Raw genomic sequence first — 19,383 nt, 5'->3', positions numbered from 1 at the left:
CCACACTCCAAAAAACATACTGGTAGGTTAATTGGCTGCTAACAAATTGACCCTAGTCTGTGTGTATGTGTATGTTATGGAATTTAGACTGTAAGCCTCAATGGGGCAGGGACTTAGGTGAGTGAGTTTTCTGTACAGCGCTGTGGAATTAGTGGTACTATATAAATAAATGGTGATGATGATGAATGCCCTACATCACACCATATGGGCTTTGTCCTGACATCTGCTTTAGTTTGTCAGTTAAGCTATTAATTGTTATTATTTAGCTGTCGATAACTTTAATTGTTTGTTGTTTGTTGAGTTGCACTTTGGGTGAGTGGTGATTTTAGAAATCCAACAGACAAGACAAGACCCAAGGATGCTATACAAGAATAGAGGTGGGAGTGAGGATATAGGAGACCATCTGTATATCTAGGTGTATTGTACCATCACTGACTGTTATACATTCCATCATGTTAGACCTTCAAGACGAGTGATATGAATTGTAAGGTTCTGATTGACCACATTTGGAGGTACAGAAACTTGTGGGGGTGAAAACAACCGACTATTGCCTTGAAAGACATAATTAAAAAGAAGCAACTTTTATTTAAAGTGAAGATCCTCAGTGAGATCATTTAACTAAGCACATCGAAAATAAAAACGGAACCCTCTCATTAATCAATTATATGTTGGGAAGCTAAAATACCTGTATATTTATCATAGGTGGAATTGTTATTCATTTATTACATAATTTAATTTCCGACACTATACGTGCTACACACTTTTCATTCATCTATGTAATGTGTAATTTGATAGATGCCTCACCCATTGTAAATCAAAAACAGGTTATACATAAAATATGGCATCTCAATTCTTTTTCAGAGTCAATCTACATTTCTGTATGCTATCTGATTCGAGCATATAAGAGGCTTAGAGAAATACAATTACGGCAAGAAGGGAGAAAAGAGCTAGTCATCTACGTAAAGATTTGGGGGATTGGAAAGGCTATTTTATTGTTAATCTTGGATTATTTTCTAAATGGAAAATCAGTCTTTTTTTAGCCATACTATTAAAAAAAATTATGAACTATAAATTAATTTTCTAATTATTTTCTGTATATGAACATTTTTTTACCAGCACAAAACTATTTCTTCCGCTAAGGATAGCAGCAAGGTATTGTGGACTGTACAACTGTATACATGACAATATTTGGAAAGAGTATCTAATGCCTGTGTAACACAGGTAAATGGCAGATATAAGCATAGATCTGAATATTCAGTCTGACAATTAGTCAATTAGGAGGATTATATTGGGAAAATAAGCTTGCAAATAAAAAAGAAAAAAAGAACATAAAAATATATTTTTGGGTGTAAAAGTTCAAAATAGCTAATAGTCCTCTGTTAACAATGCAAATAGAGCAGATACCATATATTATATTGCTTACCCATTGCTTACACTTAATTAATGTAGTTTAAACAAGTGATTGCAAACCTGTTTGAAGTTGTGACACTTACGTTATACCTGCCATTAAAAAAAAACCTGTATTTGTTTTAGTTTTTCAATAGGTTTTTTTGTCGCATATCAATGTTAAAGTATAATTCCACTTTTCAATGAAAACATTTAAAAGTAACACCACCCTCCTTCCTACTCCTTGCCTTAATTGTGGGGTTCCTTCTCTGGGACCCCCAACTTCTGCTCTGTTGGAGTCCTTGAAAAATATAAGGTCCCCAGAAAAAGGTACACACATAATAATTTCATGTATATTATTGAACTCCGTGCGATATATTAACATCATATTGTTACTTTAGCTAATCTTTTAAAAAGCCACTAGTTATCTCTCACTAGAGATAAGGGAAGGTGTCCTAATGGCTCTGAGCGTACAGTATAAAGCAGTTTAGATGAGCTCAGACTGCACATATTTAATAGTGTTTTCCACTTTAATTTCCTGTTCTAAATGGCCTCCTTTCTCAATAATAGCAGTATTCACCTTGTTATATATAGCCAGGTCCGCTGCCCATCATCCAGAGTGATGCTTGGGTTTCTCCATAGAAGCTCTAAGGCTTTCACCATAGGAATATTTTTGGGAAAGAAGGGAATTAAGTACAGGGATTATTTAAGGTGAATTACCTATTTTAAAGGCAAATTCCAACTTTATTGTGGACATTTCAATAGTTACTCCCCAACCCATTACCTACATTTTTGGAGTCTATCCTCCCATGTGTTGTTGGGGTTAATGCTCTATTGGGTTCTCACACGAAGTAGCCAGTTCTCTAGTAGGCTGCAAGCTGTGCCCTATGTCCGGCCTTCTGCTCGCCATCACGCCAGTGACACTCAAGATCCCAGTGCCAAAAGCATCTCATTGGGGCATCAAGGGCCATCAGCAACGCAATGATGAGATCAGGAGGTTGAGTCAGTATAGTGTTCTAGAGGATCTAGAATAGTGCAGAGAAGGAACCAGCATGACCCAGGGTCATTAAAGAGGATGGAGAGCAACCTTTCAAAATATATGGCTGAATTAGCTTTAAAAAATAATTTTAAACATTTATTAACCCCTGTGCTGGCCCCTGAATTAGCCTTTGAAAACTGAATTATTGTTATTTACTCCTGTGTTTCTTACACTTATGTTAACATTACTTTTCAGGTATTCTTTCCAAGATGAAGAAGATATGTTTATGGTGGTAGATCTGCTGCTGGGGGGAGATCTGCGCTATCATTTGCAGCAGAATGTGCATTTTAATGAGGAGACTGTTAAACTATACATCTGCGAACTATCACAGGCCCTGGATTACTTACAAAAACATCACATAATACACAGGTAAGATGACAGAAGTCAAACTTTCATTTTCATGTTTTTCTTGCTTAAAATGTTAAACTATCTTGCCCTTAACCATATAAGTCCAGGAATAACCATATTTTATAATAGGACAGTATAGGACATTATGTTATTTTGTAAAAACTGAACTGCTGCTTTGGGAAAACACAATCTGAATAGATTGTAAAGAATAGTTTTAAAGGAATTTAAAAAATAAATTCCTCTAGTTAGAAAGCCACATTAAGCAGGAATAAAAGGACATGTTTTATAGAGAGAAGAATATGTAATTTTATTTACTGAGCCCCCTATTAGTCCTGTCTTATATTACCTCGCCAATGCACCCAAATCTCTTTGCGCCCCCACCCCCACGGGTCCCCCATTGTTCCAGGAGTGGGCTCTTTTATTTCTTATTTGTCTTTTTTGTGGATTATCATTTTATGTCACCCATCTGAGATCCTACAGCTATGATGTATTACATATTTTACAACTTTTAAAGGAAATTGATTGGGCTGCAGGATACTTGTTTCTAACACTTGTTGTCCAAGGAGTTCGAGGTGAAGTTGCAGTGAGAACAATATGGAGTTTATTTCATATAACGATGGTCTGAGCACAAGCACACTGGATAGTGCAGTAATTAAAAAGATGGGCGAAAATGCATGCTCAGAGGTAGTGCAGGGACAAGTCACTGCCAAAAGGCAATGCAGGGATATAACACAATCTTTGTGGCAATTGCAGGAATATAACAGAGATGTGTATACGGTGGTATGTCATACCGCCACTTCTCCCACCGCCTTCATTGTAACACTATCACATTCCAGTCACTTACATTATATATACAGTATATACAGTGGTAGAAGTGAGGTGTATACAGTGGTATGTCATACCATCACTTCTCCTACTGCCTTCATTGTAACACTATCACATTCCAGTCACTTAAATTATATATACAGTATATACAGTGGTAGAAGTGGGGGTGTATACGGTGGTATGTCATACCGTCACTTCTCCTACTGCCTTCATTGTAACACTATCACATTCCAGTCACTTACATTATATATACAGTATATACAGTGGTAGAAGTGGAGGTGTATACGGTGGTATGTCATACCGTCACTTCTCCTACTGCCTTCATTGTAACACTATCACATTCCAGTCACTTACATTATATATACAGTATATACAGTGGTAGAAGTGGGGTATATACGGTGGTATGTCATACCGTCACTTCTCCTACTGCCATCATTGTAACACTATCACATTCCAGTCACTTACATTATATATACAGTATATACAGTGGTAGAAGTGGGGTGTATACGGTGGTATGTCATACCGCCACTTCTCCCACCGCCTTCATTGTAACACTATCACATTCCAGTCACTTACATTATATATACAGTATATACAGTGGTAGAAGTGAGGTGTATACAGTGGTATGTCATACCGCCACTTCTCCCACCGCCTTCATTGTAACACTATCACATTCCAGTCACTTACATTATATATACAGTACATACAGTGGTAGAAGTGGGGTGTATACAGTGGTATGTCATACCGCCACTTCTCCCACCGCCTTCATTGTAACACTATCACATTCCGTTCACTTACATTATATATACAGTATAAACAGTGGTAGAAGTGGGGTGTATACAGTGGTATGTCATACCGTCACTTCTCCTACTGCCTTCATTGTAACACTATCACATACCAGTCACTTACATTATATATACAGTATATACAGTGGTAGAAGTGGAGGTGTATACGGTGGTATGTCATACCGCCACTTCTCCCACCACCTTCATTGTAACACTATCACATTCCATTCACTTACATTATATATACAGTATATACAGTGGTGGAAGTGGGGGTGTATACATTGGTATGTCACACCGTCACTTCTACTACTGCCTTCATTGTAACACTATCACATTCCGTTCACTTACATTATATATACAGTATAAACAGTGGTAGAAGTGAGGTGTATACAGTGGTATGTCATACCGTCACTTCTCCTACTGCCTTCACTGTAACACTATCACATTCCGTTCACTTACATTATATATACAGTATATACAGTGGTAGAAGTGGGGGGTATACGGTGGTATATCATACCGTCACTTCTCCTACTGCCTTCATTGTAACACTATCACATTCCAGTCACTTACATTATATATACAGTAGGGATGAGCGCACTCGGATTTATGAAATCCGAGCCCACCCGAACGTTGCGGATCCGAGTCGGATCCGAGACAGATCCGGGTATTGGCGCCAAATTCAAATCTGAAACTGAGGCTCTGACTCATAATCCCGTTGTCGGATCTCGCGATACTCGGATCCTATAAATTCCCCGCTAGTCGCCGCCATCTTCACTCGGGCATTGATCAGGGTAGAGGGAGGGTGTGTTAGGTGGTCCTCTGTCCTGGTAGATCTCGTGCTGTGCTGTTTAGTTCTGTGCTGTGCTGTTTAGTTCTGTGCTGTGCTGTGCTGTGCTGTGCTGTGCTGTGTTCTGCAGTATCAGTCCAGTGGTGCTGTGTGCTGTGCTCTGTCCTTCTGAGGTCAGTGGTGCTGCTGGGTCCTGTGCTGTGTCCTGTTCAGTCCAGTGGTGCTGTGTCCTGTGCTCTGTGCTTCTAAGGGCATAGTTATTTCCCCAATATTCCCCTGTGTTTAAAAAAATAAAAAAAAGTTTTTTAAAAAAATACCAAAAACTACTTTAATTTTTTTTAATTACCACAAAATTTGCACAACCAATCCTGCAGTATAAGCCCATTGGTACTGCAATATTACCAAGTTCACACATTCAGCAGTAAAAGTCCAGTGGTACTGCAATATTACAAAGTTTACACATTCTGCAGTATCAGTCCAGTGGTGCTGTGTCCTGTGCTCTGTCCTGCTGAGTTCCGTAGTGCTGCTGGGTCCTGTGCCGTGTCCAGTTCAGTCCAGTGGTGCTGTGTCCTGTGCTCTGTGCTTCTAAGGGCATAGTTATTTCCCCATTATTCCCAAGTTTTTAAAAAATAAAAAAAAAGTAAAAAAAAAATTACAATTAAAAATTAAAAAAAACTTATATATAATTATAACCAAATTTGCAAAACCAATCCAGCAGTATAAGTCCATTGGTACTGCAATATTACAAAGTTCACATATTCTGCAGTATCAGTCCAGTGGTGCTGCTGTGTCCTGTGCTCTGTCCTGCTGAGTTCCGTAGTGCTGCTGGGTCCTGTGCCGTGTCCTGTTCAGTCCAGTGGTGCTGTGTCCTGTGCTCTGTGCTTCTAAGGGCATAGTTATTTCCCCATTATTCCCAAGTTTTTAAAAAATTAAAAAAAAGTAAAAAAAAAAAAAAATTAAAAAAATAAAATAAAAATATAATAATTATAACCAAATTTCCAAAACCAATCCAGCAGTATAAGTCCATTGGTACTGCAATATTACAAAGTTCACACATTCTGCAGTATCAGTCCAGTGGTGCTGTGTCCTGTGCTCTGTCCTGCTGAGTTCCGTAGTGCTGCTGGGTCCTGTGCCGTGTCCTGTTCAGTCCAGTGGTGCTGTGTCCTGTGCTCTGTGCTTCTAAGGGCATAGTTATTTCCCCATTATTCCCAAGTTTTTTTAAAATAAAAAAAAAGTAAAAAATAAAAAATTTAAAAAAAAAAAAATATATAATAATTATAACCAAATTTGCAAAACCAATCCAGCAGTATAAGTCCATTGGTACTGCAATATTACCAAGTTCACACATTCTGCAGTATCTTGTGCTACATATAATGGAGACCAAAAATTTGGAGGATAAAGTAGGGAAAGATCAAGACCCACTTCCTCCTAATGCTGAAGCTGCTGCCACTAGTCATGACATAGACGATGAAATGCCATCAACGTCGTCTTCCAAGCCCGATGCCCAATCTCGTAGTACCGGGCATGTAAAATCCAAAAAGCCCAAGTTAAGAAAAAGTAGCAAAAAGAGAAACTTAAAATCATCTGAGGAGAAACGTAAAGTTGCCAATATGCCATTTACGACACGGAGTGGCAAGGAACGGCTTAGGCCCTGGCCCGTGTTCATGACTAGTGGTTCAGCTTCACCCACGGATCTTAGCCCTCCTCCTCCTCCCCCCCCCTACAAAAAATTGAAGAGAGTTATGCTGTCAGCAACAAAACAGCAAACAAATCTGCCTTCTAAAGAGAAATTATCACAAATCCACAAGGCGAGTCCAAGGATGTTGGTGGTTGTCAAGCCTGACCTTCCCATCACTGTACGGGAAGAGGTGGCTCGGGAGGAGGCTATTGATGATGTAGCTGGCGCTGTGGAGGAACTTGATGATGAGGATGGTGATGTGGTTATTGTAAATGAGGCACCAGGGGGGGAAACAGCTGATGTCCATGGGATGAAAAAGCCCATCGTCATGCCTGGTCAGAAGACCAAAAAATGCACCTCTTCGGTCTGGAGTTATTTTTATCCAAATCCAGACAACCAATGTATGGCCATATGTAGCTTATGTAAAGCTCATATAAGCAGGGGTAAGGATCTTGCCCACCTAGGAACATCCTCCCTTATACGTCACCTGAATAACCTTCATAGTTCAGTGGTTAGTTCAGGAACTGGGGCTAGGACCCTCATCGGTACAGGGACACCTAAATCCCGTGGTCCAGTTGGATACACACCAGCAACACCCTCCTCATTAACTTCCTCCACAATCTCCATCAGATTCAGTCCTGCAGCTCAAGTCAGCAGCCAGACTGAGTCCTCCTCAATACGGGATTCATCCGAGGAATCCTGCAGCGGTACGCCTACTACTGCCACTGCTGCTGTTGCTGCTGTTAGTCGGTCATCTTCCCAGAGGGGAAGTCGTAAGACCGCTAAGTCTTTCACAAAACAATTGACCGTCCAACAGTCGTTTGCCATGACCACAAAATACGATAGTAGTCACCCTATTGCAAAGCGTATAACTGCGGCTGTAACTGCAATGTTGGTGTTAGACGTGCGCCCGGTGTCCGCCATCAGTGGAGTGGGATTTAGAGGGTTGATGGAGGTATTGTGTCCCCGGTACCAAATCCCGTCGAGATTCCACTTCACTAGGCAGGCGATACCAAAAATGTACAGAGAAGTACGATCAAGTGTCCTCAGTGCTCTTAAAAATGCGGTTGTACCCACTGTCCACTTAACCACGGACATGTGGACAAGTGGTTCTGGGCAAACGATGGACTATATGACTGTGACAGCCCACTGGGTAGATGCATCCCCTTCCGTAGCAACAGCTGCATCAGTAGCAGCAACTACAAAATGGCGGCTCGTGCAAAGGCAGGCAACATTGTGTATTACAGGCTTTAATAAGAGGCACAACGCTGACAACATATTAGAGAAAATGAGGGAAATTATCTCCCAGTGGCTTACCCCACTTAGACTCTCATGGGGATTAGTGGTGTCAGACAATGCCAGTAACATTGTGCGGGCATTAAATATGGGCAATTTCCAGCACGTCCCATGTTTTGCCCACACCATTAATTTGGTGGTGCAGCATTACCTCAAGAGTGACAGGGGTGTGCAGGAGATGCTTGCGGTGGCGCGCAAAATTGCTGGACACTTTCGGCATTCAGCCAGTGCCTACCGCAGACTAGAGGCACATCAAAAAAGCATGAACCTGCCCTGCCATCACCTCAAACAAGAGGTTGTGACGCGCTGGAACTCCACCCTCTATATGCTGCAGAGGATGGAGGAGCAGCAAAAGGCCATTCAGGCCTACACAGCCACCTACGACATAGGCAAAGGAGTGGGGATGCGCCTCAGTCAAGCGCAGTGGAGACTGATTTCCGTGTTGTGCAAGGTTCTGCAGCCATTTGAACTTGCCACACGAGAAGTCAGTTCCGATACTGCCAGCTTGAGTCAGGTCATTCCCCTGATCAGGCTGTTGCAGAAGCAGCTGGAGAAAGTGAGGGAGGAGCTGGTAAGCCATTGCGATTACACCAAGCATGTAGCTCTTGTGGATGTAGCCCTTCGTACGCTTTGCCAGGATCCGAGGGTGGTCACTCTTTTAAAGTCAGAGGAATACATTCTGGCCACCGTGCTCGATCCTCGGTTTAAAGCGTATGTTGTGTCTCTGTTTCCGGCGGACACAAGTCTACAGCGGTGCAAAGACCTGCTGGTCAGGAGATTGTCCTCTGAAGAGGACCGTGACATGCCAACAGCTCCACCCTCATTTTCTTCCACATCTATGGCTGCGAGGAAAAAGCTCAGTTTTCCCAAAAGAGGCACTGGCGGGGATGCTGATAACATCTGGTCCGGACTGAAGGACCTGCCAACCATTGCAGACATGTCTACTCTCGCTGCATTGGATGCTGTCACAATAGAAAAAATTGTGGATGATTACTTTGCTGACACCATCCAAGTAGACATGTCAGACAGTCCATATTGTTACTGGCAGGAAAAAAAGGCAGTTTGGAAGCCCCTGTACAAACTGGCTCTATTTTACCTGAGTTGTCCCCCCTCCAGTGTGTACTCGGAAAGAGTTTTTAGTGCAGCGGGGAACCTGGTCAGTGAGCGGCGAAGGAGGTTGCTTCCTCACAACGTTGAAAAAATGATGTTTATAAAAATGAATAATCAATTCCTCAATGAAGTACAGCACTGCCCTCCAGATACTACAGAGGGACCTGTGGTTGTGGAGTCCAGCGGGGACGAATTGATAATGTGTGATGAGGAGGAAGTACACACTGTAGGGGGAGAGGAATCAGAGGTTGAGGATGAGGACGACATCTTGCCTCAGTAGAGCCTGTTTAGTCTGTACAGGGAGAGATGAATAGCTTTTTTGGTGTGGGGGCCCAAACAAACCAATCATTTCAGCCAAAGTTGTTTGGTAGGCCCTGTCGCTGAAATGATTGGTTTGTTAAAGTGTGCATGTCCTATTTCAACAACATAAGGGTGGGTGTGAGGGCCCAAGGACAATTCCATCTTGGAACTTTTTTTTTTGCATTATATGACCAATCAACAGTCGTTTGCCATGTTCAAAAAGTAAAACCAAATTTAAAAAAATTCAAGAAATTAAACCAAAAGTAAAATGCCGTGTCATAATTTAAAACAAGAGGTATTGACGTGCTCTAAAACTACTGTATTGTTGTTTATATTTTATAAACACTACACTTGAAAGCTTGAGTCTTTCAATAAAAAAGTAACTTTCCATTGCACGAATATTTGCAACAGGGACAATTTTAGGGTTAAGAAAGTCAACTAATAACACTTCGACGCTGTCTGTCTTTATAAACACTACACTTGGAAGTTGGAGGAGGTATTGTGGCCCCGGCACCAAATTTACTACCGGGGCCACTCCACTGTGCAGTCCATATTTAGGTGTATCAGATATTAAACAACGGTGACAGTTGATGCCCAATTTTTTAATTATATTGTGGCCTCGGTACCAAATTGTGTACCGGGGCCACCACACTACGCAGTCCAGATACTTGTTTGGTGGAATTCAGACCAGTTGAGGGTTTTATTATTATATTGTGGGGACCACTCTATCTATACCACACTACAACTCTATACCACTCTATTTAATACTTTAATTCTATTTAATACTTTAATTCTATTTCATACTTTAATTCTATTTAATACTTTAATTCTATTTCATACTTTAATTCTATTTAATACTTTAATTCTATTACTAATTACCATAAAGAGGAACTGCCGCTTCTATTTAATACTTTAATTCTATTAGTAGTTACCATAAAGAGGAACAAAATAAACCAATTTTACCAAAAGTATAATATGACTTAGACTTACAAACACTACACTTGAAAGATGGTGCCTTTAAATGAAAAAGTCAGTCTTCATTGCACGACTATGTGCAACAGGGACAGTTTTTTGGTTTACAAAGTCAACCAATAACACTTCGACCCTGTCTGTCTTTAACATACTTGATGGGATCTCAATGACGAATTGTCTGTTCCATGTTTGGAGGAGGTATTGTGGCCCCGGTATCAAATTGGGTACCGGGGCCACCCCACTACGCAGTCCAGATACTTGTTTGGTGGAATTCTGACACGTGGAGGGTGTATTTATTTTATTGTGGCCTCGGTACCAAATTGTGTACCGGGGCCACCACACTACGCAGTCAAGATAGATAGATGCGTATCATAGATAAAGTACATTCAGTGGTGTGGGGCAAATTGAAAAATATTCAAAATGCACTGACATTATCAAAAACAAGAGGTTGTCACACGCTAAAACTCCAACATGTATATGATGGAGAGGATGGAGGAGCAGCCGTATGTGTAGTGTAATGCAGACCTGTTGAAGGTTTTTTATATATTTTATTGTGGTGCCCAGTGCCCACTCCTCTAGGCGGTCCAGGTACATTTATTGGTGCGATTCATAAAAGTTCAGGGTTTTTAATATATTGTGGTGACCCACTCCTCTACGCAGTCCAGGTACATTTATTGGTGCGATTCATAAAAGTTCAGGGTTTTTAATATATTGTGGTGACCCACTCCTCTACGCAGTCCAGGTACATTTATTGGTGCGATTCATAAAAGTTCAGGGTTTTTAATATATTGTGGTGACCCACTCCTCTACGCAGTCCAGGTACATTTATTGGTGCGAATCAAACAAGTTGATGGTTTTCTTATTATATATATTGTGATGACCCACTCCTCTACGCAGTCCAGGTACATTTATTGGTGCGATTCATAAAAGTTCAGGGTTTTTAATATATTGTGGTGACCCACACCTCTACGCAGTCCAGGTACATTTATTGGTGCGATTCATAAAAGTTCAGGGTTTTTAATATATTGTGGTGACCCACTCCTCTACGCAGTCCAGGTACATTTATTGGTGCGATTCATAAAAGTTCAGGGTTTTTAATATATTGTGGTGACCCACTCCTCTACGCAGTCCAGGTACATTTATTGGTGCGAATCAAACAAGTTGATGGTTTTCTTATTATATATATTGTGGTGACCCACTCCTCTACGCAGTCCAGGTACATTTATTGGTGCGATTCATAAAAGTTCAGGGTTTTTAATATATTGTGGTGACCCACTCCTCTACGCAGTCCAGGTACATTTATTGGTGCGATTCATAAAAGTTCAGGGTTTTTAATATATTGTGGTGACCCACTCCTCTACGCAGTCCAGGTACATTTATTGGTGCGAATCAAACAAGTTGATGGTTTTCTTATTATATATATTGTGGTGACCCACTCCTCTACGCAGTCCAGGTACATTTATTGGTGCGATTCATAAAAGTTCAGGGTTTTTAATATATTGTGGTGACCCACTCCTCTACGCAGTCCAGGTACATTTATTGGTGCGATTCATAAAAGTTCAGGGTTTTTAATATATTGTGGTGACCCACTCCTCTACGCAGTCCAGGTACATTTATTGGTGCGATTCATAAAAGTTCAGGGTTTTTAATATATTGTGGTGACCCACTCCTCTACGCAGTCCAGGTACATTTATTGGTGCGATTCATAAAAGTTCAGGGTTTTTAATATATTGTGGTGACCCACTCCTCTACGCAGTCCAGGTACATTTATTGGTGCGATTCATAAAGTTCAGGGTTTTTAATATATTGTGGTGACCCACTCCTCTACGCAGTCCAGGTACATTTATTGGTGCGATTCATAAAAGTTCAGGGTTTTTAATATATTGTGGTGACCCACTCCTCTACGCAGTCCAGGTACATTTATTGGTGCGAATCAAACAAGTTGATGGTTTTCTTATTATATATATTGTGGTGACCCACTCCTCTACGCAGTCCAGGTACATTTATTGGTGCGATTCATAAAAGTTCAGGGTTTTTAATATATATTGTGGTGACCCACTCCTCTAGGCAGTCCAGGTACATTTATTGGTGCGAATCATAAAAGTTCAGGGTTTTTAATATATATTGTGGTGACCCACTCCTCTACGCAGTCCAGGTACATTTATTGGTGCGATTCATAAAAGTTCAGGGTTTTTAATATATATTGTGGTGACCCACTCCTCTAGGCAGTCCAGGTACATTTATTGGTGCGAATCATAAAAGTTCAGGGTTTTTAATATATATTGTGGTGACCCACTCCTCTACGCAGTCCAGGTACATTTATTGGTGCGATTCATAAAAGTTCAGGGTTTTTAATATATATTGTGGTGACCCACTCCTCTACGCAGTCCAGGTACATTTATTGGTGCGAATCATAAAAGTTCAGGGTTTTTAATATATATTGTGGTGACCCACTCCTCTACGCAGTCCAGAAAGATACCTTGTTGCAACGTTTTGGACTAATAACTATATTGTGAGGTGTTCAGAATACACTGTAAATTAGTGGAAATGCTTGTTATTGAATGTTATTGAGGTTAATAATAGCCTAGGAGTGAAAATAAGCCCAAAAACTTGATTTTTAAACTTTTTATGTTTTTTTCCAAAAAAATCCGAATCCAAAACCTTAAATCCGAACCGAGACCTTTCGTCAAGTGTTTTGCGAGACAAATCCGAACCCCAAAAATAACGAAAATCCGGATCCAAAACACAAAACACGAGACCTCAAAAGTCGCCGGTGCACATCCCTAATATACAGTATATACAGTGGTAGAAGTGGGGGTGTATACAGTGGTATGTCATACCGCCACTTCTCCCACCGCCTTCATTGTAACACTATCACATTCCGTTCACTTACATTATATATACAGTATATACAGTGGTAGAAGTGGGGTGTATACAGTGGTATGTCATACCGCCACTTCTCCCACCGCCTTCATTGTAACACTATCACATTCCGTTCACTTACATTATATATACAGTATTTACAGTGGTGGAAGTGGGGGTGTATACGGTGGTATGTCATACCGTCACTTCTCCTACTGCCAACATTGTAACACTTTCACATTCCAGTCACTTACATTATATATACAGTATATACAGTGGTGGAAGTGGGGGTGTATATGGTGGTATGTCATACCGCCACTTCTCTTACTGCCTTCATTGTAACACTATCACATTCCAGTCACTTACATTATATATACAGTATATACAGTGGTAGAAGTGAGGTGTATACGGTGGTATGTCATACCGCCATTTCTCCTACTGCCTTCATTGTAACACTATCACATTCCAGTCACTTACATTATATATACAGTATATACAGTGGTAGAAGTGGGGTGTATACGGTGGTATGTCATACCGTCACTTCTCTTACTGCCTTCATTGTAACACTATCACATTCCAGTCACTTACATTATATATACAGTATATACAGTGGTAGAAGTGGGGTGTATACGGTGGTATGTCATACCGTCACTTCTCTTACTGCCTTCATTGTAAAACTATCACATTCCAGTCACTTACATTATATATACAGTGTATACAGTGGTAGAAGTGGGGTGTATACAGTGGTATGTCATACCGCCACTTCTCCTACTGCCATCATTGTAGCACTATCACATTCCAGTCACTTACATTATATATACAGTATATACAGTGGTAGAAGTGGGGTGTATACGGTGGTATGTCATACCGTCACTTCTCCTACTGCCTTCATTGTAACACTATCACATTCCATTCACTTACATTTCCATTACATTTTTCATTCCACCACTTCTAAATTTCCACTTCGACCACTGATCTCTGGTAGAATGAAAACATTTGGCAACTGCTGTTCTCCTAACAAGACTAAACGGGAAGAGTTCCTATTAAGACTGTGTCATTATTCTAACACTAGTTTACGGACTGTAATTCTATTAATATCCAACAGGGGTCCTTCAAGAGAAATAATGAGTTAAATTTGAGGTCCAAAAATCAGTGATTGAAAGTATTATTACTGCTGCACAGGTCCATAATAATACTGTTATTCCTCTGGTATGCTGCTATGAATATTTAATGTCTGTTTTTAATATGTGGACATTTTGAATAAATGTATAGTGGTTTTATTATAGAGTGACGCACTTCCTTTTCAATGTTTCCATGAGTGAAACAAATGTTCTTTTTATTAATAATATGGTATTTAATATTTATGTGAGGGCCAGATGTGACTATCACAATCACACGGAAACCACGAGAGTAGGATCCCCCCTGTTAGAGTGAAACTCAGCTCCCAGGTTGGTCTGTTGTCAGTGTCTACACTGGCTACAGACATAGGTGTCTACACTGGCTACAGACATAGGTGTCTACACTGGCTACAGACATAGGTGTCTACACTGACTACAGACATAGGTGTCTACACTGGCTACAGACATAGGTGTCTACACTGGCTACAGACATAGGTGTCTACACTGGTTACAGACATAGGTGTCTACACTGGCTACAGACATAGGTGTCTACACTGGCTACAGACATAGGTGTCTACACTGACTACAGACATAGGTGTCTACACTGGTGACAGACATAGGTGTCTACACTGGTTACAGACATAGGTGTCTACACTGGTTACAGACATAGGTGTCTACACTGGCTACAGACATAGGTGTCTACACTGGCTACAGACATAGGTGTCTACACTGACTACAGACATAGGTGTCTACACTGGTGACAGACATAGGTGTCTACACTGGCTACAGACATAGGTGTCTACACTGGTTACAGACATAGGTGTCTACACTGACTACAGACATAGGTGTCTACACTGGCTACAGACATAGGTGTCTACAATGGTGACAGACATAGGTGTCTACACTGGCTACAGACATAGGTGTCTACACTGGTTACAGACATGGGTGTCTACACTGGTTACAGACATAGGTGTCTACACTGGTTACAGACATAGGTGTCTACACTGACTACAGACATAGGTGTCTACACTGGTTACAGACATAGGTGTCTACACTGACTACAGACATAGGTGTCTACACTGGCTACAGACATAGGTGTCTACACTGGTGACAGACATAGGTGTCTACACTGGCTACAGACATAGGTGTCTACACTGGTTACAGACATAGGTGTCTACACTGGTTACAGACATGGGTGTCCACCTGTGAGTGCCGTCATCTTATGACCACAATTGCTACCATGCTTGATAACATACCTCCCAAAATAGTGACAAAATAAGCAACGCCCCATATTTGCCCAGACCCGTCCTGATCCATAGCAGAATAACCACTTTTGGGTGAAATTCTGACTACTTTGTGTAAGCTCATTCCAAAGTCTGCAATTCTGGACAGTTGGGTGGTATACTGATAATGACTTCAATTGGACAATGCAGTAAGTTTGGAGCCACTTGTAGAGATACTGACCAAACAATATGATGATGCCTGTGCTATCACAGCATTTGTGGCCAGTATTGAAACTGTACTATCATCATGGCTCCCCCCAGTCTACAGAGGCTGATCTTGTAAAACCGTTATCACTCAGTATAAAATGTAATTTTTTTTACCTTCAATATGTGTTAACCAGACCCAGATTACCCATAATGCAACCTAGGCAACTAGTACCTACATCAATTATAGGGACCCAGACAAGTAACAGGTTTTGAAATTATGTGGGACCAATTCAATTATCCTCAAGGTTCCGTAGTAACCTAGAGTTACGAGGTTACTACAAAACATCATGGTTAATTGATTCACCCCTCTTATCTCTCATATGTCCCTACAGCTCTAATTGATTGTGTGGTTTAGTCATTACAATTACAGTTCTTGGATCAATAAACTTCCACCAGTGTCAACTTTAATATCGCTGTCAGGATTGTACTAATTAATAAACATATAATGAAAGTAATCTAGTACAGTAATTGAGGGATAGAAATTTTAAAGGGAGGAGGCCATACAAATTGTACCATGCACAGGTCCTGGTTCTGTAGTCACCTCTGGCCTCATATGGTGTTTTAAAATAGGTGTTTTCACATTTTTATTTCACTACGCGGTAGCTTCAATTAATATTATACCTTTTTCTCCATTGTATAATGGGCATTAGAAATCACTGAGTGGAGAATTTTATGTATTTCTTTGAGAGAAGCTAAAGTCTTAGCAATTTCTTGGTGAAAGTTATGTGACTTTTCATTTGTCAGGTAATAAAGTACTTGCTGAAACACAAGGTTATACTGACCATTATAAAATACACTGAGAGGTAGAAAAACAATCACGGCAAGAGAGATAAGAAGTAAGCAGAATGTAGACAGTTGGAATTGGACTTTAGATTGTCGCCGATAACGTTGTACACAGTAATTTAGTGACCAGTTCTAAATAGCATTGCAAATACCGCACTAAATGCAGATAGATACAAAGTATACCAAGTTAATATTCATTTGCTGAATTACTTAGGGTGAAGCAAAAAATGTTGGTTTCAAGTGAGGCTTTAATGACGTTGATGACAGAGACATGCAAGAGGTCAGGGGCGGCCTTTGCAAATACAGGACCCTATGCTACGCATATTGAGGACTCATCCCTAGATTGATCACCATTGAACTAGACTGCTATGAGGCCTGGAGGTGTATCAGCATATGGAGCTACCCGTTCTGCTCAGTGCTTTCAGGGGCAAACGCAGGATTTGTAGAGGAGGGTTTCCACACTACGCCGCCAGTGGGCGTGACAAGCATGCATGGGGGCGTGGCTATAATTTTAGACAGTGCTTGGGTGCTCTCCAACTCTTCCTATCCCCATAATATACATGGGCAATGCTGCGTGCACTGCTGTTAGGTGCTCTCCCTTTTCAAGCAGAGCCGTGTAAAGCGGGGGCAGGGTCCAGCCACCTTAATTATACAGTGCCCCAGGCTTGGAGGGGGTTTCCAGGCACTAGAAACCCCCCCCCCCTTCAGTTTGCCTATGCTGTGCATGCACAGAAGAACAGAACAGAGGCCTCAAGAGGAATGGTCATGAATGACCATTATGTTTGCACTGTATACGGTACTCTTATTGTTTTTTGGCACATAAATGTTATTGCACGCTAGAATGGTGCTATTGTATACTAGCACAGTGCTACGATATATATCGGGCATTTGGGGCATCAAAATATGCTGATGCAGATATTGCAACTGTGAGTTTTACTGGGGCCTGGGATCTAGAATTTTTACTACCTAGACATACCTTTGCTTCTGCCATATATTTAGAATTCATACAGTACATTTAAAAGCTTATCAGACAATATGTGATTATACAGTTGTTACAAAAAAGACAATATTTTAATTGCACAATTGTTATTACAACAAAATGACTTAATTGCCACCCTAGCTGAAGATTAAGATTTAATTAGCCCAGCTCTTTATATGATGGCGTTTCCTGTGTCGGGTAATCTGGCTTCAAACTTAAGTTCTACAAAGTTCCTACTTGTTGTTATCAGTAGGTCTTTAATATATAGGCACTTATGTCCTTTACAAATGAATGTACTCGTATTTCCTTTCAGCCACTGAATTTAGGTCACTTGTCTGTATAGGAACAGTGATTCAGGGCTAACTATAAATTTGCTCCTCGTAACTGACCTGAAGATAAAACTTTGAACCATTCTCCATTCTCAGCAGGAAGAAGTAATGCTATTACCATTGGAAACTGATCCATGAAATAAATAACCTTCACATTGCATAAATGGGGGTTCTTCTTTTGCTTAGAAATGATGTATAGCCATTGTCCATTTATTCATAGGATAGACGGCATTATGGTTTGAGTGTGCTCTGCAGATTACCTCTGTGAGAGAATAAGGTGATTATGAAAAATGATTCTTTAAGAAAAGATAAAAATCCCCCAGCTGTGTAACACAGAAGCAAAATGGAACAAGTCCTGAGGATCTTATCTTACCTTCTTTATAAGTGTCTGTGCTGGTATTAAACCTCTTTTGGAGTAAGTCCTTGGAATGATTACTTAATTAACTTTATACAGCGCTCCCTCATTACACCATAAGAGAGACAGCACAGAAGTTGATGGCTTACATTCAACTTGAATTAAAGTATCATTATAGTAAAAACAGCAGCATTTTGATATGAAAGCACTACTGGTACAAATTATTATTACACACAGGAGATGCATAAGATAAGACTATGTTTCTGGGTGGAGCAGTCCTATTCATTTACAGAAGACATTGGGCCTCAGTTATTACGGAGAACAAAGCAAAAAAAGGAGTAAGTTTGCTCTTGGACAAACTCTCAGGAAACGGGGCGCTACTGGGCTGAGAACTTTTTATTTATCACTCGTTTCTCACAGTTTAATGTACTTTTTAATCCTTGGCCCAGTCTAAGTATATACACCAGAGCATCAGTGTATTATTATTTCATGTTATTAGGTACATTTTGCCATTGCTATTATATGTATATATTAGAAATATAAAGAATATTGCCATATTGTGTGAAAATAACAGGACAGCAGAAGTCATTTTGCTTGTGTTAGCTAAGGTAGTTACCATTTGTCTCAAATGTCCATTGTTATGAGGTGTGGCTTAAATCTGGTTTTTAATCAAAACAATGGCTAAGTGACTTGACATAGCTATCTGGCAGTCACGTTAATTAACAGGTAATCTGAGAGGTGATTAGGTTAGAACTTCTAGATGATATGCAATGTGCCTCCACAGTAATATACTGGCCGAGATTGGGAAATGTATTAATATGTATCAATATAAATGTTATTGTATCAAAATGTATCACAGACTCAGATTGTGTAACACTGCTAATACATTGTGCCAAAGGTCTTGTTGTTTCATGCAAGCGTGAAGTGTCATCCCCTGATGT

The 19,383-nt window shown here is 40.4% G+C and overlaps 1 protein-coding gene across 1 annotated transcript in view; it reads left to right on the top strand.

Moving 5' to 3' along the window:
* STK32B (serine/threonine kinase 32B) overlaps positions 1-19,383 on the top strand; it is a 274,895-nt gene that overhangs the window by 126,041 nt on the left and 129,471 nt on the right. The window contains exon 4 of the mRNA XM_075194650.1: positions 2,621-2,794. Within this exon, the coding sequence (XP_075050751.1) occupies positions 2,621-2,794 (174 nt within the window). The remainder of the gene's footprint in view (positions 1-2,620; positions 2,795-19,383) is intronic.

Source organism: Mixophyes fleayi, chromosome 1 (assembly GCF_038048845.1).
Source record: "Mixophyes fleayi isolate aMixFle1 chromosome 1, aMixFle1.hap1, whole genome shotgun sequence".
NCBI classification, from domain to species: Eukaryota; Metazoa; Chordata; class Amphibia; order Anura; family Limnodynastidae; genus Mixophyes; species Mixophyes fleayi.
Note: the sequence above shows the minus strand (reverse complement) of the source record. Positions and strands in the feature narration are given on the sequence as shown.